This window comes from Oncorhynchus clarkii, chromosome 17 (assembly GCF_045791955.1).
Source record: "Oncorhynchus clarkii lewisi isolate Uvic-CL-2024 chromosome 17, UVic_Ocla_1.0, whole genome shotgun sequence".
In the NCBI taxonomy this organism is placed as follows: domain Eukaryota; kingdom Metazoa; phylum Chordata; class Actinopteri; order Salmoniformes; family Salmonidae; genus Oncorhynchus; species Oncorhynchus clarkii.
Window position 1 is genome coordinate 19633368 of NC_092163.1, and position 25430 is coordinate 19658797.

At 41.4% G+C, this 25430-nt stretch overlaps 1 protein-coding gene across 2 annotated transcripts; it reads right to left on the reverse strand.

Annotated features, from left to right (window-relative positions):
• On the reverse strand, positions 1-25127 carry LOC139370460 (acyl-CoA oxidase 1, palmitoyl). 2 transcript variants are annotated; one of them, XM_071109954.1, is made up of 14 exons: positions 24890-25127; positions 24028-24187; positions 15142-15302; positions 13396-13503; positions 9935-10054; positions 9601-9716; positions 7931-8100; positions 7274-7436; positions 5963-6153; positions 4699-4875; positions 4316-4421; positions 3985-4128; positions 2138-2344; positions 1-1771 (listed from the first exon to the last, which is right to left on the reverse strand). In XM_071109954.1, the coding sequence occupies exons 1-14, from the start codon at positions 24996-24998 to the stop codon at positions 1721-1723; spliced, it is 1983 nt and encodes a 660-aa protein (XP_070966055.1). In that variant the 5' UTR covers positions 24999-25127; the 3' UTR covers positions 1-1720. The 2 variants fall into 2 exon arrangements, with proteins under 2 accessions (XP_070966055.1, XP_070966056.1); XM_071109955.1 differs by lacking the exon at positions 15142-15302 and adding an exon at positions 18545-18705.
• Positions 25128-25430: the final 303 nt, after the last annotated feature.

Below are 25430 nucleotides of genomic sequence, written 5' to 3' on the forward strand. Positions count from 1 at the left end.
AAAGGTTTTAAATAGAATGCATTGATTTACTGTAAAAGTACAGGTTCATTTCCTAAAAGGTACAATATTCTGAATCAGATGCATTGCAGTGTTATAATCTAATGTACTAATATAATCTCTAATATAGTCTCTTCATAACATTATGAATTATTACACTCAATCATTTATCCTCCATCCATTTGTAGAATTGGTTCTCGTAAATCTATTCCACTGAAATAAAATGTAAAAAATGTTATGAAAACACATGGCTCTGACTTATGAAATCAGACTTTTTTCCTAACACCATCTATCTAGTGGTTGCTTCTGGCAGTCTATGAAACGATGTTAAAGGAAACCATGAACATCATTCGATAGTTTTTAATATTTCCATTTTTTTTTTACTAAGATCATTAAGCATGACAAATTATTCACTTTTAAAACAATCAGTCTGAATGGATTTCCTATACTATCACAAAAATGTGTTAAAACAAAAATGCGGTAGCTACATTGAAATAATCATACATCCTCCTATTGCAACGAAAATCCACAAAATAAATTGATAAAGCATATTCTGAAATCAAAAATGTATGCATGGACCATGTGTGATAATACTACCATGTTAGCTTCATTACAGTAAGACAAATTCCGATGGCACAATTTTCCCACAAACTGTTTCAATCATGTATCAATCTGCAAAATACTGTAAAAGTCAACAGCACTAATCGAGTATAAAAATACTTATTTCATTGTACTGAAGAATGTACTTGTTCCAAATGCAACATCGGGGTTGTATTCAACAGGCACCAAACGAAAGAAAACTGACTGAAACAGATCAGGGGGACTATCTGGACTTGTCCTATAAGAACCTATTTTTTTCTTTCCATTGCAAGACATTTTATCAGTGTGCCCTAATGAATACAACCTTGTTCTTCAAGCTAGTTTGATTTTCATGTCATTTCTTGGTAATTAAGCCCCACATGGTAGAAAACATCCCCAGGCATATATACACTAGTGGTTTGTATTAAGTACAAGAATTGAAAGGCCCCTTTTCTCAAATCACTAGTATCAGAATCACACACTGGTATAGCTTACTCATCAACTCGTTATTCACTAATCATATTCATTACCCCACAACCACAAACTCTCTCACACCTAGACAAGAGACAGGCACACCGTTCCTCATTGCAAATGACAACTGACCCATCAATCACTACTAAAGAAAACCATCCACAGTACATTAGTGTCAATTGCTGTCACATGCATGATCAGAAATTATCCAGATTAAAAATGGGATTCAACATATCTCAACAAATTGAGAGATTTGCAATGTGATCCAAAGAGCTTGATTAGATCACAAGGATCAGTCATTAAAACCCCTTCATCTTTAGGCCACCTCGCATGCAAACTAGTTTTGCTTCCTCTCCATCTTATGTTTTCTCAGACCTTCGATTAATTCCATTAACTAGGCACAGGGTATATCAAACTCATAAACTAAAGTATTAGTTTAATACGTCCAGTAGAATGATTGATTCATTAGCAGCACATCAGTAGAGGTGGGGTAAGGAGGCTGGTCTCCAATGGTTCTCCTTTAAAAATGTTCCACCACCTGTGGGTGGAATGAGCCCCTTCCGATTGGTGGACGGGCGGCGGCCATGTTGTGGTCCCACTGTTGGATTGGTGTTGTTAGTGTGCTTCCCGTCACTGTAGTGGAGGGGTCAGGTGAGAAGGCTCAGGGGTCATCTTACAGCTTGGCCTGCAGAGGTTTCAGGTACTTGTGGTAGGACTCGTGGACCTAGAAGAGAAGGAAGGAGGGTCAATTTGAGTACTCTGCAGGTAGTCTCTTCCACCCACCGGCTACCCCTCTCTGTCGGTAGCAATAGCCTTGGGACTAGGTTACTCTGCAGGAGACTTGATACTACAGCAAATCATTCATTAGATTGCCATCTTTATGTAGGCAAACTACACAATGAACACAGAGATCATTTGGCTCTTGATCATAATCTGAAACAAATCCTTGTAAATGGTTCTCAAATGGCCTGTTCATGTTCTTAATAATGAACTAAGGTAAAAAAAAAAATCAAAAAGCATAAAATTAACAGTAAATTAATTTTCTTCATCTCAGTTTCTCTTTTTGAAGGCCCTCTCAATGAACTCTGACCTCTGTCTTGTTGAGAGGTGAGCGGCGGGCCCACTCGAACATGTGCTCATAGACATTGCCGTCGTAGCGTCCCAGGACCGAGTTGAGCATTTCGTCGCAGTAGTCGAAGGCGTCCACCAGGGCCACGGCGTTGGGCCTCAGCTGGGCCAGAAGCTCCTTCAGACGCTGGGACACCTGGGAGAGCTGGGGCACACTCAGGAGACCAGTCTGGAGTGAGGAAGGAATTGTCAGGTCGTTATTATTAAAGAGAATGTATTCTCAATAAATAAGCAAAAATAGGCTAAAATGTTCAAATGTCATGACAAACGAGTTAGCCTTTATATGTAGGATCAAACCAAACAAATCGGAAAGTTAGAGTAAGAAGACAACCAATTGCAGCATTACCACAAAAATGGAAGAAGGGAGAAGATAGGGAACTTGTTTGCCTGTCATATATTAAAGAAACAACTTGGCTGAAAGGAATTGGCATACATAGAAAAATATACCAGTTTCATTTGAGGACAAGAAAGTTGACAGCTGTGCCATACAGGTTGCAAAATAAATGGGAAGAGATTTTCGATGTACCGATTCCATGGCACATGGTTTATGAACTGGTAAAAAATAAATAAATACTTGATTCAACAGAGTTTTTCGATTTAAATTATATAAAATTCTTGTCATCAACAGAACGCTATATATATGGGGCATACAACAATCTCAGCTCTGTAGATTTTTCTGCAAAGAGACAGAATCAATAGATCATTTATTATGGCATTGCCCCTATGTAGCTTGTTTCTGGTCACAGGTTCAGGAATGTTTTTTTTAAATCAAGATATGCACTAAAAATTAACCTTACAAATAGCAGTGTTGGGCAATTTGGAAAGTCATTGTCAGTCAATAAATAATATAATAATACTCATAGGAAAGGTTTTCATCTTTAACGCAATCTGTGGATACTAAACGATTAGAAAGGTTAAAACATCACAATTAAAAAATATATGGCACATAGAAACCAAACGAGGATGGTCTATGGTGTTGGATTCTGGGTCAACTTTGAACATTGAGCTATTAAAGACATGATAGATCAGACGCATAGTATATAAAGGAGTGAGATCTGTAGAAAGACAAGAGTGGCTGTGGAATGTGCTGGGTGGACGGGAGAGAGTCACGGGAGTGCGATAGGTGAGACGAGAGGACATCTGTGGATTAGGCGAAGGAGGGGTTGAGGTCAGGTCAGATCCCCTGAAGGGAGAACTAATGGTTATATTATCCTGTTACCCTCTTCCTGTCGAACTATAAGATGTAAGGATTGGAGAGAAGGAGGGGTGTCTAAAGTGGAGAATATATACTTGTGATGGTGAGAACATGTTTTTTTTTGTCTGAAAACAGCTGTGTCAACCCTTTGGGAAGAATTAAACTTGGTTAAGCTTCTCTAGTGTCCGTGAGTTATTTACTCTGAAAAATTAGAACCTAATGATGGTGATAGGTAAGATGGGCTGAGAGTGACTGAGGGGTGTGGTTAAAGAGTTTGTTTGGTAATGTATTACTGTTATGTGACTGCTTTATATAAAAGTTCCATGTATGTAAAAGGTGTTAAATATATATTATATATATATATATATATATATATACACACAAAAATAAGATAATCTTCCTTTAATGTGATACAAGTATGAGTGTAATACCATGTCTTGCTTAAAACATCATACATGACATTATAAAAATGGATATAGACTTTAGTAAGGGACCCACTTTAGGTCGCATTGAAATTCACATCCTTTTTTTCAAGTACTAGAGTATGTATGTAGTCCCTGTATATTCCCCTGAGAGATAAGTCTGTGATTGCCAGTTGCCATGGTGGTGGTTACCTGGAGGAAGTCTCCGCTGTGCTGTTGGATGCCCTGAAGGGCATAGAGCAGGGCCAGGGTGCTGAGGACAGAGTGAACCCCCGTGTCTCCTATCTCCCCCAGCTTAGCTGCAAACAGCTTCACCACCACATAGTGACAGTGGGCCTGGAGATGGAACGGGATGAGAAGAGATGGATGATAGTTAAATGAGGACCAGAGAGAGAGGAGGAGGAATGAGACAGGTAAAGGAAACTGAAAGAAGGAACCAGAGGGGAAGAGATAAGAGGCATGGGGTGGGGCTCCCTCCCAAAAAACAACACATTCCATATCCCAGGTTGGTAAGGTAACTTACATTAGAGGCTCTGACCAGGTCTATAGCGCTGTTGTTCCAGGCATCCTCCTGACTGACTCTCTTCTGTAGCTCCTGCTGAATACTCTTAGCTGCCACCTCAACCAGCCTAAAGACACACAGAGAGGCATTGACATGGGAAACCTTTAGACACAAAATGATGCATGGCTGTCCATAGAGTACAAGTACATTTAGTTGTGTGCTGGTTTGCTGAACTGGTGGATCATTTTAGCTCAACCCATTGCATTGCCTGGCACCAACTAACCCATTGCTCTGATTAAAAGTCTCTGCCATATAATGAACAGCCCTTTGGGACTTAACGAAGATCAAATATCTAAATGGAATCTATTACCATTACATTTTGGTTAGTTTGTAGACCCACTTACTTGGCAGCTCGCAGTTTGTAAGCCTCCACAAGGCTGGCCAGGTCATTGACGTTGACTACAGTGGGTCGGGAGGACACAGACTGGGGCTGCAGTCTACGCTCTGACTCGTTCAGGTAGGACACAATGCCACTCAGCTGGTGGCCTGCCGACGCCTGCTGGTAGCTCTTTATCAAGAACCTGGGGAGTGAGGGATGCAAACACGTGAGCAAGACAGTGGATGGGCACGATGGTCACACACAGACAAAGTAGAGATGGGCGATATGGCATATCACTTTATGTTTCTCATTTTTGACGTTAATTGATGGTATTTTATGTTTTGATATAATAAAAAGGGTGGCCACAAATACATTCTAAGTGGTTTTAAATGGGTCATTCTCTCTTCTGATTGATTGTTTTATACAAACTTAAACCCCAAATAATTTCAGCCTTTTCATCAATTTCCTTCACTCATTTGTTATAATTTCCACACTGTAAAATATTTGTTTTTGTCTTTGTATGCCTCTATTGTGACAAAGTAACTTTACGTTTATGAAAGTACTAATTCTCCTCTGACCATGTCTTTTCAATGGATTCCAAAGGCAGTTCTTACTTTCGCCACAAAGGGCATTGTGCTGATTTCTTAGGTGCTTTTGGAACCCCCACTGCCTCACAGGCCCTAGCATATTCATACCACAAAATGACATGTGCGCGCCTGAAGCTCTTGCTAGGAAATGATCAGATCTCAACTGTTAGCAGTATCTTACTGGTGGTAAGAACGGACAATTGCAACCATTTTTCAAGTTTCATCACTCAGTTATTTACATTTAACAAACCAAGCATTGAAATACCAGTATGTAAGGTAAAGTAAAAATCCAAACCGGTCCATGCTTTAATACTGGTATATACCACCCAGCTCCAACTAAGGACACATCACCCATTCCACTGTACACTTCACACTTAGCAGTGCTTACACTGAACACACTCCCAAAAACATGGCGACAGATCAATGCTTTGTTGATAATTACTACCTTCGATGTGCAGGGCGCAATATCACACAATAGCTTTTAATACTGGGGTTATGAGCCCTGACTTGCAAGTATTGGAATACATTGTAATGTGTGTTTGTGTGAGATGTATAATGTGACTAATTTATGTTTTTGATTCAGTGAGGAAAGAATGTGTCATTTCACGGTGTGTGTGTGTGTGTGTGTCATATCTGTGACTTATATTTGTGTGTGCGAGTGGGTGTTTGCGTCTGCATGTGCAAGTGTGTGTGTGTGCCTACCTAGCGGTCTGCAGCATCATGACGGTGTTCTCTCCCTCGTAGGTGCACGTGGCCACGAAGTTAACATAGATGTCCGGGAGGGCGCTGCAGCGGGAGTAGCCGTGCCCGCCACACGCCATGCGACACACCTCGATGCCCTCGCTGGCCGTCCATGTGGTGAAGGCCTTCAGGCCCGCGGACAGGGCATGGAGCTGGGCACAGGTCAGACGATGGCACAGGGTTATACAGTTATATTGACACAGGATGGTAGAGGATGGGCACAGGGCACAGTTACATTGGCACAGAAAAGGTGCAAATTAAAAATGACGTCATTTGTTAATATGAATGAGGATCTTTTGTTTAAACCCCCTAGAGAGTTGATTGACACATCGGTGCGCCAATCTAAGTTACATAACAACAAAATATCCCCATAAAAATCTGTCAGTTTAAGCTAGAGATATCGGTTTCTTGCATTGGATGTGTCTCAATCTGCCGCATACGCCAGTGTCGCATCTTCTCATGAAAACGTCTGTAGCGTCCGAACCACTCTATGGAAAGTCGAGACTCTCACGAACACGTTCTCAGTTTGTCTCTACAACCCCCACAAGTGTCAGAAGACTAGTCTGAAGACGGTACCGTGGATGTGTGTACTTCTGTTTGGTAGCGTCCGAACCGGTTGGGCTACAAACTCCTGTGAAGGTAACTGGTACCGGTTTTAAAAAACTAATTAAAGTTTGAAGGACGTTTTCTGCCTACCCAAAAAAGGCGTTAAATATGTAAACTTGTTTCTTATGATACTTTTTTTTGACTGTCCTTTTTGACATTATGAATGTGTTATTCAATATGTTTCTATAGGTTTTAGTAGTAAAAGCCAAATTAAATATTTGATCAAATAATTGTTTAAAATTAAAAAGCAAACAGCTAAATGATCCATAGTATGACCATCTTAAAACAATTCCATATGTCAGCTTAGCATCCCCCCAACGTCTTAGACTAAAGAATTAACACAGACGAAGCCTGTTGTCGAAACACCCCCATTAGACTTCTGCTGCTTAAAATAGATGAAACATTTCAAGACTATTTTCAGTGAGTGCAGTGTTATCCCATATTTCCTAGTCAGGTCACGTGGTTAGGAAAAAAACTCCTTTCACGTGGTTAGGAAAAAAAAGCCTTGTTTCATCATGTACTATATCAAGAGGAGGTATTTACTTAGCCTGGGCACCAGTCTGTTTAGCTATCATTCCACTCCTTGAAAAGCATGACACGGAGTACAAGATGTGGAATGTTAGCAAAACAGGTTCTGGATTTCAGGCTAGTATTTACTGTAAATACCTCTGGTAGTTCACTGAAGTCTCCCTGGCTGATGTCTCCAGTGATGCGGTGGTAGACCTGGTTCATGTACTGACCCACAAATTTGTAGGCATAGGCTGTAGCCAGCAGGGGGAACAGCTTGTACTGTTGGGTCTGGTAGTCCATAATCTGGGGCTCTGGCTCTCTGGAGGAACCACAAAATAAAAATATAGACTTAGACACAAGGTTAATTGTTCACTATCTTTTTTATGTTAGTCTTTGAAGAACATTGAGATACAGATATTATATGAGTACGGCCTCCTAATATCTACCCAAACTCTATTTAACATCTATCTACATCAGCTCTCACACAATTATAAGAGTATAGCTTTTGTTAAATGGTAAGGGTTATAGTATTTTGCTTTCTATTCTTGTTTGTGTCTATGAGTGTGTTACTTGTGTATGGATGTGTGTAAGTATATGTGTGAGCATTTTTGTATTCCTTTGACTGTTTATTCTGTTTATTATTAACTTTATTCTGTATTCTGTTCATTAGGCAACAAGCGGATGAAAACGCACCGAAACATAACACAGGAAAGTAGTGTCTGTACAAGAAGAATTTGGATTTCCATCTCAAAATATTTTGCTACAGTGTGACCTACTGAACATGACACTGGAGTGTCCAGAGCTACAACTGACCCTGGGCGTATCTCAGACTGGTGCCGTACGGAACTGTAGCGGATGGCGATAGTGCAGGACTTGGCGAGGGCGTGGCCTGCTTCCCCTACGATCATGGACCTGATGAACACCATGGTGCCGTAGGTCAGCTTGGCACTGGGAGGCTTCACGTACGTACCGTCTGCCTCCACCTGGTGGGGAGAATACATACTGTCTGTGGCAGTGGAGGCTCCTCAGAGGAGGAAGGGGAGGAGCATCCTCCTTAGTGAATTTCAGAATCTTCATTTTTTAAATGAAACTACAATAAATATCTTCACGTCACAAAATAATTAATTAAAACACACTTTTTTGCAATGTAGGTCAGTAGCCGCAACAGCACTATGTAGGGTATCCCAATGGTGTTACCAGAGGACAGATCGTTTCTGTCCTCCTCTGGGAACATTGACTTCCATACAAAGCCTAGGAGGCTCATGGTTCTCACCCCTTCCACAGACTTACACAGTAATTGTGTCAACTTCAAAGCTCTTGAAGCATGAACTGACATTGTCCACCCAATCACAGGATCAAAGAATGAATCTGGCACTGAAAGCATAAGCTACAGCTAGCTAGCTAGATAGCTAGCAGTGCATAAAATGTGGTGAGTAGTTGACTCAAAGAAACAGAAAGAAAAGTTGAACAAATTCATTTTTTTAAGAGAGTGAGGGAGAGATAGAAAGCTAGCTATATGTCGTTGTATTTTTTTTTTCACTTAGCTAGCGAATGCAGTTAGCTAGTTTAGCCTACTCAAACACCCGTCTCAAACAGAAACATATTCTATGTTAGCTAGCTGGCTATGGCTATCCAACACTGGAACTCTTCCAAGTCAAGGTAAGCTTTTGGTTTTATTCATTTATTGCCACCGGGGCCCAATGGTGTAACTGCTAAACTGCTTTCTGACTGTACACTGAACTGCATGATTGTAGCGGGTTTACTAACACGTTAGTTCTCGTAGCAATGTAGACTAATATGCAAGAAGGAATACAATAAACAAAGTGATCATGCTTTTTGTATGTAACTGCTATGAAAGTGAATTCAGTTTACGTATGATCAGTAGTGTATTCATTCCGCTGATTCTGTTGAAAAATGTTTCTTAAACTGAAGCAAACCGAACGGAGATAAAATACCTGAATTTGTCCAATATAAACTCTTGTTTGCCACTGTTGGACTAATGATTACATCTTAGATCAACTAGATGCAGGCAAGAGTGTGCAAGGCGATATTGAATGTCACCGTCACCTTGATTTAAAAAAATGTATCTCTACGTTGTAATCTTTAATTCATAGGCTAGGTTGTAGCAACATCATGATGGGTATAGGAAAAAGTTGAGTATCATGTAGTAGCCTAAACCTATTGATGTTACATTGAGCTGGTTGAATGGAATATAAATGACAGTCATCCAATATGCTGTAATAGAAATAAGGCTCATAAATATGTTTTTATTTTTAAAAGTCCTCCCTCATCTTAGACAACACTGACCGCCACTGGTCTGTGGTATACAGTTCTAGGACAATCAGGTAGTAAGTATATGCTCTCTGTGAGGAATATGCATACAATATACTTCAAAATCAAATCTTTGTGACAGCATTAGAATCAACCAACAGAAACAAAGAACAGTGTCTCCTTGAAATGTGCTTAACTTCCCAGTCGCTCACCTTGGCATATTTCATCAGCATGTGTTCGCGAGGAATTCGTACGTTCTCCAATTTCAGGTAACCATTGTCAACCTCATCAAAGCCAAACTTGGGTCCTATGTCCCCTACCACCACACCTGAGAGTGAAAGAGAGTGAGTTCACTAGACAGTAGGCTACCACCACACCTGAGAGTGAGAGAGAGTTCACTAGACAGTAGGCTACCACCACACCTGAGAGTGAGAGAGAGTGAGTTCACTAGACAGTAGGCTACCACCAAAGCCACATACAGAGACACAGACAGGCATACTCACAAACGCTCTCTTTTTGACGCGCGCACAGCAGTATGTACAGTACCTGGCAGTGGTATGTGTGTGTTCATACTGCGGAGAGGTACGATGAAGGCGTGCAGGCCGTGACACTTCCCCTGGGTGTGGAGCTGGGCCAGAACTATGGCGTGGTTAGACGTCTTACCCACTGGCGAGAGATAGCGAGACGGACAGGGAACGCGAGAGAGCCCATTAGACTCCAATGGATTAATAACATTAGCTATATCAGTTCTCACTATTCAAATACAGTGGGGAGAACAAGTATGATACACTGCCGATTTTGCAGGTTTTCCTACTTACAAAGCATGTAGAGGTCTGTAATGTTTTATCATAGGTACACTTCAACTGTGAGAGACGGAATCTAAAAATCCAGAAAATCACATTGTATGATTTTAAGTAATTCATTTGAATTTTATGGCATGACATAAATATTAAATACATCAAAAAAGCAGAACTTAATATTTGGTACAGAAACTTGTTTGCAATTACAGAGATCATACGTTTCCTGTAGTTCTTGACCAGGTTTGCACACACTGCAGCAGGGATTTTGGCCCACTCCTCCATACAGACCTTCTCCAGATCCTTCAGGTGTCGGAGCTGTCGCTGGGAAATACGGACTTTCAGCTCCCTCCAAAGATTTTCTATTGTGTTCAGGTCTGGAGACTGGCTAGGCCACTCCAGAACCTTGAGATGCTTCTTATGGAGCCACTCCTTAGTTGCCCTGGCTGTGTGTTTTGGGTCGTTGTCATGCTGGAAGACCCAGCCACGACCCATCTTCAATGCTCTTACTGAGGGAAGGAGGTTGTTGGCCAAGATCTCGCGATACATGGCCCCATCCATCCTCTAATCAATACGGTGCAGTCGTCCTGTCCCCTCATGTTACCACCTCCATGCTTCACGGTTGGGATGGTGTTCTTGGGGTTGTACTCATCCTTCTTCTTCCTCCAAACACGGTGAGTGGAGTTTAGACCAAAAAGCTCTATTTTTGTTTCATCAGACCACATGACCTTCTCCCATTCCTCCTCTGGATCCTCCAGATGGTCATTGGCAAACTTCAGACGGGCCTGGACCTTGCATGCGCTGCAGGATTTTAATCCATGACGGCGTAGTGTGTTACTAATGTTTTTTTTTTTTTTTACTGTGGTCCCAGCTCTCTTCAGGTCATTGACCAGGTCCTGCCGTGTAGTTCTGGGCTGATCCTTCACCTTCCTCATGATCATTGATTCCCCACGAGGTGAGATCTTGCATGGAGCCCCAGACCGAGGGTGATTGACCGTCATCTTGAACTTCTTCCATTTTCTAATAATTGTGCCAACAGTTGCTGCCTTCTCACCAAGCTGCTTGCCTATTGTCCTGTAGCCCATCCCAGCCTTGTGCAGGTCTAAAATTTTACCCCCGATGTCCTTGCACAGCTCTCTGGTCTTTGCCATTGTGGAGAGGTTGGAGTCTGTTTGATTGAGTGTGTGGACAGGTGTCTTTTATACAGGTAACAAGTTCAAACAGGTGCAGTTAATACAAGTAATGAGTGGAGAACAGGAGGGCTTCTTAAAAAGAAAAACTACCAGGTCTGTGAGAGCCCGAAATTCTTACTGGTTGGTAGGTGATCAAATACTTATGTCATGCAATAAAATGCTAATTAATTACTTAAAAATCATACAATGTGATTTTCTGGATTTTTTTTGTGATTCCGTTTCTCACAGTTGAAGTGTACCTATGATACAAATTACAGACCTCTACATGCTTTGTAAGTAGGAATACCTGCAAAATCGGCAGTGTATCAAATACTTGTTCTCCCCACTAACTTGATTGAAAAAATTTGGCAGTAATTTAAGTCTCTGGTCCACACTACAATGAGAATCAGCAGTAAATGATCTTGTTCAGCAATGTTGTGGAATGGGTTTTCTTCAAAAGCTAAGTCCACATAATTTACTGGCGTTTGGTTTGATTGTACTCAGACCTTGACTTTTTCCATATTTTTGTTACATTACAGTCATTCTAAAATGGATTTAAATGATACTCCTCAGCAATCTACACACAATACCCCAAAACGACCAAGCAAAAACAGAAATACCTTATTTATACAAGTATTCAGACCCTTTCCTTTGAGGCTCGAAATTGAGCTCAGGTGCATCCTGTTTCCATTGGTCATCCTTGAGATGTTTCTACAACTTGATTAAAATCTACCTGTTAAATTGATTTGACATGATTTGGAAAGGCACACACCGGTCTATATACGGTCCCACAGTTGACAGTGCATATCAGAGAAAAAGGTCCCTAAGAACACAGTGAAGGTCCCTAAGAACACAGTGGCCTCCATCACTCTTAAATGGAAGTAGTTTGGAACCACCAAGACTCTTCCAAGAGCTGGCTGCCAGGCCAAACTGAGCAATCAGGGGAGAAGGGCCTTGGACAGCGAGGTGACCAAGAACCTGATGGTCACTAACAGAGCTTTAGAGTTCCTTTGTGGAGATGGGAGAACCTTCCAGAAGAACAACCATCTCTGCAGAACTCCATCAAATCAGGCCTTTATGGTACAGTGGCCAGACGGAAGCCACTCCTCAGTAAAAAGGCACATGATAGCCCACTTGGAGTTTGCCAAAAGGCACCTAAAGACTCGCAGACCATGAGAAACAAGATTCTCTGGTCTGATGAAACCAAGATTGAACTCTTTGGCCTGAATGCCAAGCGTCAACTCTGGACGAAACCTGGCACCATCCCTACAGTGAAGCATGGTGGTGGCAGCATCATGCTGTGGGGATGTTTTTCAGCGGCAGGGACTGGGAGACTAGTCAGGATCAAGGGAAAGATGAACGACACAAAGTACAGAGAGATCCTGAATGAAAACCTGCTCCAGAGCATTCAGGACCTCAGACTGGGGCAAAGGTTCACCTTCCAACTTGACAACGACCCTAAGCACATAGCCAAGACAACGCAGGAGTGCCTTCGGGACAAGCCTCTGAATGGGAGACTAGTCAGGATCAAGGGAAAGATGAACGTAGCAAAGTACAGAGACATCATTGATGAAAACCTGCTCCAGAGCACTCTGAACCTCAGACTGGGGCAAAGGTTCACCCTAAGCACACAGCCAAGACAACGCAGGAGTGTCTTCGGGACAAGTCTCTGAATGTCCTTGAGTGGCCAGGCAGAGCCCGGACTTGAACCTGATCGAACATCTCTGGAGAGACCTGAAAATAGCTGTCCAGCAACGCTCCCCAGCCACCTGACACTCAATGCTGTAATTGCTGCCAAAGATGCTTCAACAAAGTACTGAGTAAAGGGTCTGAATACTTATGTAAATGTGATAGTTTTATTTGTAATAAATTATCTAAAATTTCTAAACCTGTTTTTGCTTTGTCATTATGGGTATTGTGTGTAGATTGAAGGGGAAAAAACTATATAATCAATTTTATAATAAGGCTGTAAAGTAACAAAATGTAGAAAAAGTGTATGTGTATGTGCCCTGAAGCTAAAGTGTGTGTGTGTACTCACGTCCTCCAGGCCACCACTTGATGGAGGTGATGGTCGGGCTGTTCAGGACAAACTCCTGGGTGGCCGGGTCATATGTTGCCGTGGTTTCAAGCCCCCTGAGGTGGGTGCCTAGGCAACGAGAAAGACACCAAGGCCCCCAAACAACACGAAAACCAAGTTATCACTAAGTTACGGCAGGAGGACATTGATGTTTTCAAATAGTATGCAGTGCAAAACTGAGAAAATGACTAGCCATCAATCTCAACTAACGCAACTTCTAACTTTTTTTTAACCCCCTCATTCCCTCATGGGGAAAAAAAGGTTTTTTATTCTATAGTGGAAGGTGTTTGACAGATCAAAACCAAAATAAAATCCATCCTATTTCTTACAATTTGCATAGGTGTACGGTTTAGGACTGTTAAAGTTAACCTGACATTTTTTTATGCTGTTAATTCTGCTTCTGTTTTAGTTCTCAGGTCAAAATATGTAAGCAAATGATCCCAGTTCTAGTAGCAGCTGCTTGTGACTAGTTCATGAAGAACATGGATCAGTAGCCTAGGCTAGATCTAATAGATGTATTATATTTTACATGACCTCAGACCTGGCTGAGCTGTTGTTAGTTTTCTGTGGAACTCATAACATTGTCAGACAGGTTTAAATGCTCTTTGTATCCATAGAGCCAGTTCTTTCCCCGCCCCCCTATAGTCAACCCTCCCATTAGAAAATGGAATGAATGAAGCGTTAACAGTACTTGAGTGTGTACGTGGCCAACTGTTAAACTTCAAGGACATTGATAAGAGGGAGTAGGCCTACTTAAACATTCAGACCGTTAATAGCCAGCTGTATGTTCCAGTGACTTTTGTGTTATGGTGAAACATTTTGATACAGAATATTGTGTGTTTCTTTCCTTAACTATCAAAACATAGTATGCCTGCCACTAACTCAATTCATTATTTTAATTGTTTGACAGCCATATTACATTTATACAGTGAGATTACATGTTATGAAGGACGTAGGTTGCCTGTCTTTAAACTCAATATACTTCCAAACACAGTAAGGGGGACAAAAGGGACAGAGGCGGTGGGGGGTACCTGTTTTTGGAAAGGAAGTCACTGAGGATGCTTTACAAGTGGGCATGAACGTTCACTGTGGCTGGCAACAAGATTGTGTGAGAAAAATATGATTCCTGTGTTTTATTTATAATTCCACAGTATGAGGCTGGAATAATACTGTGAAATTGTGAAAATGATAATGCCCTTTTAGTGCAAGAGCGGTTTGAAAATACAGCCTAAAATGTCAGCTTCTTTTGGTGGAATGGAGTTTTGGAATGCCTGGTGACATCATCAGGCAGTAAATTAGTAACAAACATCTCTGCCAATAACAGCTAGTTTTCAGTATCCCCCTCCATACTCAGACCACTCCCAGAAGGTGCTAGCAAAATTCTTGTTTGATAAATTGCTCTTTGCTAAGAGGCCATTTTTGTTTATTTTTGACCATTTTAATTGAAAACAATCACACTAAGGTAATTAATTGTTACCCAGAAAGAATTTGATATTGAGATAAAAACGACTGCATTGGACCTTTAACAACAAAAGCGTTGTGTCGGTGGAGACGTTTTTACACAAAATTCCCTTAACGAGTACGGGAGAGTTCTCTGGTGGCTCGACTCAAATGTTTAAGAGGGTGGGCATGCATCTCTTGTCCACTCCACAGAGCATGTGGGTGACGGGAGGTTGGTGACCAGGTACGGTTCGTTCGGCATTTTACCGTGGCCCATCTCTGTCTGTGCGTAGGTGCCGATGATATCCAGGTTCCAGGCGGGTAGGAAGAATGTCTCCATCTGCTCAGGACTGGCCTGGTTCAGCAAAGTGGGCAGGAACATTGCCAGGTGGAGGTCCAGCGGCTCCGCCCGCCCACGGTGCACACAGCTGGGGCAGGGACAAGGGGCAAGGAGGGGAAGGGGTAGTGGATAGGAGGGTAGTTTGAAGGGAGAAGATGGTAAACGAATGATAGGACATTGGGGGGGCATGCAAAATATGGTATAGCCAAGGAAAAAATTATTTTTAGGCATAGAATAATAGACCATATAATGGGACATGACAATGGAGAGATGGTTGGAAAAGATGAGAGATTGCCCCCAAAATGTTATTTACTAACACTTCCAGAGAGGATGGATGAATAGATGGGGGGAGTGCAAGAATTCATATAAAAATGTAAAACAACTGTGAGCTAGTCATGCAAACTGACCGCGGAGAACTGAATAGAATCATCTGCATTTAGACCTGGCTTGAATCAAGAAAAGTTTGATTAAGTTCATTCATTCAAAATAACCTTCTCATGCATGACCGTTGCAACCTTTCATTTATTTGCCTGAAATGTTCATTTCCAAAAGCAGTGTAACCTGTACTCTCTCATTTCACTGAAAAAAAAACATTTTAAATTCCAAATTAACTGGCAAACTCTGGGCTGTGTTCATTAGGCACCCAACGGAAGAAAACTGACACAAGAAGGGACTAACTGGACTTGGTCCATTAAGAAATGGCCAATTTAGCTTTTCATTGTAAAAGTATTTTCATTGCATGGCCTAATGAACACAACCCTGAACACAACCCTGAGGAGGTAAAATGTCAAATGTGTGACAACCAATAAATCAACATTATACTCTATGCTAATGGAACCAACTAGTGCAGTGCAACTAGCAGTTTTAAAGCAGACTCTTTAGTCCAGGGGTAGGCAACCCTGTTCCTGGAGGGCCACAGGTCCTGCAGGATTTTGTTCCAAGTATGCACCACACCTGACCAATTGCACTAATTCAGTGATTTCCTCAATTCACACACCTGGTCTTCCAGGTTGGTTAAATTAAAAATATAAAGTGCCTGCAAAGCTCCAGGATCATGGTTGCCTACCCCTGCTTTAGTTTATAAGGAAGGGTGAAGCAGCTGTAAGGGCATTTAAGGTTAAGACAATAGGCAGTTTTCCATTGACCCAAGATTATTCGACAAAAGTAATGTCGGCAAAAAAATCTGAGCGATATGTGTTACGGAAACGGCAGGTCGCTGAGTGGTTAAGACTGTTGGGTCAATAACCGAAAGGTCACTGGTTCAAATCCCCGAGCAGACTAGGTGAAACACATCTGCCCTTGAGCAAGGCACTTTTGCTCCAGGGTCGCTGTCAATAATGGCTGATCCCTGAACGTGACCCCACTCTCTGAGGGTGTCAGAGGGAGTGGGAAATCAAAAATTAAACTAACTTATTTCCAATTCACACATTCTTACACACTTTTACATGTGCGAAATAGGACAAATGTAAGCACCTACCTAATTATTATTAATAGATATAGGAGACATTTTCCACCGATCGGCAACATTTTTATAAGTTCGACAGGTGGACATTTCTTTAGTCGAACTTTCTTCATTGCGACAGTTGATGGAACCAGTGTTTTTCGAATAAATGCTGATTGCCAAATTTGAAGGTACACGGGCATGTGACGTTGTCACAAATACAAATAATGTTTCTTTGCAGGAAAAGGATTATCCTGACTTTCTTACACCTTGCTTTTCTGGTTGGCTGGTAAGTTTCACTATCCAATTATTTTCCGATCTACAGGAGTGCAAATTTCACCATGGCGCGGACAGTCGCGATACGTTGGCACATGCGAATGATTATAATATGGAAAATATTAGTACATTATTGCATTCTATCCATGCTGGCTTTCGCAGGCTACCTGCGACATGAAACAGATGGGTGAGAGGGCATACAGGGTGTTGCCAATTTATTAATGTACAATTTTCCTAATTGGGTAATGGAAACACTGACCACTACATTTTAATTCAATACTTTGGGATTTTGCAAAAAAAATGTTGAGGTGCGAGGTCATTAAATCCAGCTGTTTTTTTATTGACAATTAAATAATTAAAATGGAAACACACAACAGCAGCATTATATCCATTTTCTATGCAAACTTTTTAAATGTTGGCACAAAATAAAAATCACTTGAAAAGTTCATGGAAACCTAGCTAGTGAGTTGGTGAGAAGTGAACCAGAACAGAACTCTAAAAAAGAAGGCCTTCAGAATATTCTGAACAGCCAGTCCTGGACATTCCCTGGAGTATTATTGTCATGGAAATGCCATGGTTACGTGATCGTGAATAATGTCCACTTCGCAGCGTCAGAGGTGAAACATTGGCAACAAGAGACATCTAGCATGTCCAAAATTATCTTACATCGCACAGATTTCTCTGCTTTCAGATGAACAATGGGATATTCAGGGATCTGAAACTCTTCACACTCTGCATGTTCTTTGGCAAGACACCGTGTGCCTTCCCTATGAGTTGAGACTTCGACAGACAAGAACAATTGTTAGGCCTATATTCATTCATCCAAGCCATTCATTCACAAACAGCCAAACAATTAGGCCTACATCCATCCACTCAAATGCACAATTCAGAATGTTAGGTCATTTGCTTAAAAAAAGGTCAAAATTCTACAGTGTTAGGGTTAATCATTTGTAATGAGTAGACTAGATTCAAAGAAAATTGGGAGTAGGGGAAAATCAAGACTTAATAGCAATCAGAGTTAAATGACATAAGCTTGGAAACAACTCATTAGGCTAATAGGCCACTACTAGCAGAAGGAGAAGAAATAAAAGGGGTTTGAGGAATGGAATGAAACTAAAAACTAGACAGGAGGCATTTGGGTTCTTCGGAAAATGATTTTTTAATATCGTTTAGGGATTTTTTTTGTCCTTCAATTGTTTCTTTTGTCACCTTTTCCAAGGTATTGGGCAGTTTATGAGGACTCTAAAAACAGACTGGCAATCATGACATTTTGAATCCAGCATATTGGTTTCGGCTATTCAGTTTAGCTAATAACTATTGAGTTATGCCTACTGTTTGGGCACATTTTGTCTACACAAACAACTACAGTGATCTGTCAAACACCTACAAATAATCACTTTCAATCAAAATGTCAACCCCATGATTTTAAAACGATATTAAAAGAAAATCCTACGTCAAAGATCGACAACTGTCCATCCCTAAGCATCCCTGTGATCCTTTCCATAATTCAAACATAACTAGCAGGCTAAATATAAAACAATTGCACAAGCACTTTGTTGTATAAATTGTGCTATTACGTTCTCATTATTATAAATTCTCTGTATGGGACTGACCGTGCCCCAACTCTGTTTGGGCGTAGGTGCCCATGGCCATGAAGGACTCGGCCAGGGGGACCCACTTCTTCAACTGCTCCTTGTTACACTGGGTGTACAGGGTGGGGAGGAACATGCTGAAGTGGAGCCCCAGAGCCTCTTGATGGTTGCCCCGAAACACGCTGAGGGAGGGGGACAGACACACAGGTTGACGGATGGACAGACTGGACCACTCAGCAGGTTTGTGGTAATTTTACTCGTTTAAAAAAAAAAAGGGGAGGTTCTACCTAAACTGGTTCAATAAGAATGTGCATTTTAGTTTTCCATTTCAAAGTGTTTCGCTCCTACTTAAAAGGACCCAGGTTTAGGGTTGACACTAGTGTCAACATGACCTTACTGTAAAAGCAAGGCTTTTTATTTTTTTAAAGGGATTCTGCAAGATTCTGGTCATTAATCATGGAAGTCTATAGGTATGCCCAGCATAAGCTATTGTACCTATAGACTTCTAGTTTTGCGCTAACGGTAGTTAGCGTTCGCTCGCAAAACTACATCTAATGTCCTTCATACTGCACGGAGAGACATAAAAATAGTACCCACGAGTTTCTGACTCTGGGTAAGTAGAAAACTGCTTAAATGACAGAATCTTGCAGTATCCCTTTAAATACACGCTCTGGGTCTTAGACGACCACTAAGTCTTTTTTTTTAACTCCCCTTTTGGGCTAGATGTGTCAATGTGTAGTTCATACATGCATAATCTATGAGCAGAATTACTGTCTTACCTCAATTAGCCATGAAATCCCTAGTTTGAAAGCAACTGTCTACATGAAGCTGTGCAGTGCCATTTTACCCCACATGGGCCAGCCCCCTAGCAATTAGAGTTCTAGCCAATTGGCTTCAGCTCCTCACTATTTGAGTGATAGCTAGCTAGACGCGTGCGCACACACAGTAGAATGACAGAGAGCAATGATGTGGTGCACATATGTGACATAGTACACCATTTTGGGGGCTTACTTTTGGCTCGTGAGCGCTACTTTCAGAAGTACTGGCTAAAAAGTATACAAAAGCACCTGAGAATCTAACACTTTAGAAAAAATATTGACATTGGACAAACCCTATCCCTTTAGTTTCACTATAAAATGTGCTCCGATTTGCCTTGTCATTGTCATATTGAGAAATAGATGTTTTAAAAGAGACTTACAAAGAGAAAATATAGGCTCCTGGCTGAGGCCTTTAAATGTAACTAACTTCTATACTTGACTTGGGATAAGGCAAATATGCAGTTTGAACAAGTGAAAGGGTAGGGCATAGCATAGCCTGTGAACTAGTTTTAATCTTGATGTGACCTAGTTTTAATCTTGATGTGAACTAGTTTTAATCTTGATGTGACCGTTGCTCTGCCTAGAGAGATAGTGCTGGCCTGCAGCAGTACTCCATGACTCACACATACTAGGGAATGGGTTTGGAAAGAATTTCACTATTCGAATAGTATGATGATTTTTTTTTGATAAGCTTTGTTTTTAAGCTGAGCACTGCTACGTGAGGGAGAGTCAGGCGCTCTACTGAGGGGCCTTGTGTGTAATCAGAATGGAGGGAGCAGACGGAGGAAGATGGCTAATAAAGATTATTGCCTAGTCAGACCATTATTCTGGTGATTTGATTTGGATCTCTTTTAGTCCCCATTTGGACTAATCTTCCAAGAGTCCTTAAACATTAAAATACCATTTATAATACGAACACATTTCCACATATAACACACTATTACAAACATACATAATATACTAACATAATGACCCAATAAATACTCAATCTAAAAAATATTGATTCTTCATCTTCTATAGTCCCACAACATTTCGATGTATTATATTGAAATCATGTTTAAATTTATATATTGAAAGGTTTCTGGATTGCTCAGTTAATTTATTCAATTCCTTTATTGCTCTAAATCAAAATGTTCTTTTGCCTATTTCTCTTTTCTGTTGAGACAACGCATAGATGGTGGACAATCAATTCCTAGTATTTACGGAATGTCTGTCTCTTACCAACGGAATACTGTTGTGAATAGAACTTGGCCGTTTTAAATGATGTATATTATTAAATAAAATAAGCATGTTCCTTTCAATTATCTTATCGATTGATGACCAACCAAGAACATTGCGCATGACTGCAACAGAAGAACCATATCTCCACCTTAAAACAATCCTTGCTGCTTTGTTCTGTGCAATCTACAGCCTCCTAACTTCACTTGATGATGCATTTGATAGTCTTTATTATACAATAAAAGTCTACTACTTCTCATTTTGCTAACTTTTAATGCCATCATTGTATTACATCTTACATTGCATTAGTGAGTTCTCTCTCTCCACTTGCTACAGATCGAGTCTCTGACGCTTTGATTGGCCAACATAAAACAAGTTACACATACATGAAGGCTCTCGGAGGTCACACGTCATTAAAACTACATTGAAAAGTTTGTTTTATTAAATGAATCATTTGAAACGTCATCCTGCTGTTTAATCAGTTTCTTGATATGCAACACCTGTCAGGTGGATGGATTATGTTGGCAAATGAGAAATGCTCACTAACAGGGATGTAAACAAATTTGTTCACAGAATTTGAGAGAAATAAGCTTTTTGTGCGTATGAACATTTTCTGGGAACTTTTATTTCACCTCATGGAACACGGGACCAATACTTTACATGTTGGGTTTATTTTTTGTCTATTACTGCCCTGTTGGGTAGAGCTCTGAAGTTAAGAATTTCACTGTACTTGTTGTGCATGTGACAACTTGAAAATAGGTGTATAATTATAGGTGTATAATTATCCCTAAAAATGATACTCACAAGTATTCTAATACCAGCGTTCGGGTATTCGAATAAGGGTGCACATCCCTAACACACATGCACACAAACCTTTATAGCCACATGGCAGAGTGCCAGGGTCTTGCCCCATAGGCAATTATGTAACAGTGCATAAAACTACAGTACCCTATTGCTTCACCATATATATATATATACACTGCTCAAAAAAATAAAGGGAACACTAAAATAACACATCCTAGATCTGAATGAATTAAATATTCTTATTAAATACTTTTTTCTTTACATAGTTGAATGTGCTAACAACAAAATCACACAAAAATGATCAATGGAAATCAACTTTATCAACCCATGGAGGTCTGGATTTGGAGTCACACTCAAAATTAAAGTGGAAAACCACACTACAGGCTGATCCAACTTTGATGTAATGTCCTTAAAACAAGTCAAAATGAGGCTCAGTAGTGTGTGTGTGGCCTCCACATGCTTTTATGACCTCCCTACAACGCCTGGGCATGCTCCTGATGAGGTGGCGGATGATCTCCTGAGGGATCTCCTCCCAGACCTGGACTAAAGCATCCGCCAACTCCTGGACAGTCTGTGGTGCAATGTGGCGTTGGTGGATGGAGCGAGACATGATGTCCCAGATGTGCTCAATTGGATTCAGGTCTGGGGAACGGGCGGGCCAGTCCATAGCATCAATGTCTTCCTCTTGCAGGAACTGCTGACACACTCCAGCCACATGAGGTCTAGCATTGTCTTGCATTAGGAGGTACCCAGGGCCAACCGCACCAGCATATGGTCTCACAAGGGGTCTGAGGATCTCATCTCGGTACCTAATGGCAGTCAGGCTACCTCTGGCGAGCACATGGAGGGCTGTGCGGCCCCCCAAAGAAATGCCACCCCACACCATGACTGACCCACCGCCAAACCGGTCATGCTGGAGGATGTTGCAGGCAGCAGAACGTTCTCCACGGCGTCTCCAGACTCTGTCACATGTGCTCAGTGTGAACCTGCTTTCATCTGTGAAGAGCACAGGGCGCCAGTGGCGAATTTGCCAATCTTGGTGTTCTCTGGAAAATGCCAAACGTTCTGCACGGTGTTGGGCTGTAAGCACAACCCCCACCTGTGGACGTCGGGCCCTCATACCACCCTCATAGAGTCTGTTTCTGACCGTTTGAGGAGACACATGCACATTTGTGGCCTGCTGGAGGTCATTTTGCAGCGCTCTGGCAGTGCTCCTCCTGCTCCTCCTTCCACAAAGGCAGAGGTAGCGGTCCTGCTGCTGGGTTGTTGCCCTCCTATGGCCTCCTCCACGTCTCCTGATGTACTGACCTGTCTCCTGGTAGTGCCTCCATGCTCTGGACACTACGCTGACAGACACAGCAAACCTTCTTGCCACAGCTCGCATTGATGTTCCATCCTGGATGAGCTGCACTACCTGAGCCACTTGTGTGGGTTGTAGACTCCGTCTCATGCTACCACTAGAGTGAAAGCACCGCCAGCATTCAAAAGTGACCAAAACATCAGCCAGGAAGCATAGGAACTGAGAAGTGGTCTGTGGTCACCACCTGCAGAACCACTCCTTTATTGGGGGTGTCTTGCTAATTGCCTATAATTTACACCTATTGTCTATTCCATTTGCACAACAGCATGTGAAATTTATTGTCAATCAGTGTTGCTTCCTAAGTGGACAGTTTGATTTCACAGAAGTGTGATTTACTTGGAGTTACATTGTGTTGTTTAAGTGTTCCCTTTATTTTTCTGAGCAGTATATATATATATACATATATATTATAAATATATATATACATATATATATATATATATATATTATAAATATATATATACACACACATACATATATTATATATATATATATATATTATATATATATATAACAGACTTTGATCAGGAAGATACCAACAAACTCCTCATAAGATGACAATGCAATTACTCTTGAGGCTAATAGCAGGCAATACATTACCATGGGGTGTGGAGAAGACTTTAGCATATAGGTGAAAGGCTTAGAGACTGTTTGCGTAATTTCAGCAAATGCTGCGTTTTGCTCCAGTGTGTCCAAAGCAGCATCGATACAGCCATCTGCACTTCAAACCTCAAAACAAGCATGAGAGAAACCTCATCGATGTTTGTCACGCTGTGTTAACCATTAAAACCTTCTGTGAAATGTTAAGAGAGAAAAAAAACATCTGTGAAATGTGTTAAGGAGTGATGACTGGAGGATACCGAGAAGTATGACATTTGCTTTGATCATCCCAAACCCTTACAGAATTCATACAGTCCATTGAAACCAAATCCTGCTTGTAGACAACAAAACTAGCCCAAAACGATCTTATTTTCCCCACCTTTCACTACTTTCACCTGCATCGGTCATTACATCTAACAGGTTAGCTGACAGGAAGACAACTATGGACAAAACCCTATATCTATTTTCACATTTCCAGTTGTGATGTGCAGGTCCATAGCATTTACACTGACGTCATTTAACAGACGCTCTTATCCAGAGCGACTTACAGGAGCAATTAGGGTTAAGTGCTTTACTCAAGGGCATATCGCCATATTCTGGGATTCAAACCAGCGACCTTTCGGTTACTGGCCCAACGCTCTTAGCCGCTAGGCTACTTGCCGCCCATAGCAGGTAGCTGGCCTGGGTCTGTGTCCCAGCCTTACCTCTTGTAGCAGTAGATTTCCTCAGGGTCTGAGATCCCATACTCTCTGAGCTTCAGGATCATCTGGGCACTCTTCTTCACGGCGGCATCGTATCGCTCGCTCCTGGACAGGAAGTTGAGGTCCTCACTTTGGAAGTCGGGGTCACTGATCACCAGTGACTCTGTGGAGGATATGGAAGATTGGGGGGGTTAAGACATCAGGGTAAACATAGCCTCTGAAACCCAGGCTTCTCACACAAGATGGGATTTTGGAAGGGTGGCCATGCGAGACTAGGTTGAACATTATGTGCAAATTGTGTAGTTTTACCATTGGATAAATACGTGTGTCTAATATCATTAGCTACATTTCTATCTGCAACATAATACCATGTCATGTCTTATTTGTTTTGATTATGATGCCATAATGAGTCCTGCATGGGGTCAACCATCACTATACAAACAGCCAGTCAGTCAAACAACGACTGTTGCTATATGATGGGCTCAAGTGACCCTAACCTAACTTTCTAGCTAGCAAGGTTGCTGCTAGCTGTCTATTATCTGGCAATACACAAATCAGAGCCTTGTTTACAAAAACAGCATGCATTTCGTAAACAGCATGCACAAGTTACAATGAATGCAAAAAAATGGCCTTCATCTTGTCATTAGTTCACAATTATGAACAGCTGACTGGTCATAACTACTGTTACAACAACAGATAGATAACTAACTGGCTAACCTGGCCAAGACAGCCGATAGTGTCCGTGCAGATCTAGCGGCCACTATCGGTTGCCTAGGCTATGTATAACCAACCTTCGCTAATGTAGGATAGCTAGCCAGTTAACAACTTGTTTTGTTAGACACAAAACAAGACATTCCAACCTTACCAATTTCTCTTCTTCTTTTGGTCTTCTCGATGCCTCCGTCCAGAATATGTGTGAGTTTCTCCACGTTAAATGTAGCGTTCTCACGCTCTCTAGTTATGTCAGGATTCATGGCGAAATAAATAATATTTCCCCTTGCAAAAGACGACGTTGCTTGTGGCAATAGAAATATGAGTTGTGTCACCTTGGGACCACAGGAAACAAGTTCAGCACTGCATTAACTGGAGCATGACCAATTATTGACAACTTCCTGAATAGCTGGAAGAGGGGGCGGGTAAACAAAATCATGTTATGTGACGTTGTGAAACATTACCGCCTTGAACTGGCAAAACACACAACTGGTATCTTTATGGTATTTGGCCTATTTTACCCTTTGATAACTTCTTGAGAAGATGCTTCCAGCACCTGCAGTCTTTCTTTCTTTTGGGAAGTCAACTCTGGTCCAGTCAAGGAGGGAGATTCAGTGAGAACACTTGGAAGGTGAGGAGTGTCTACCGCATGAGGTTGCTGGCACCTTAATTGTGGAGAACGGGCTCGTGGTTAT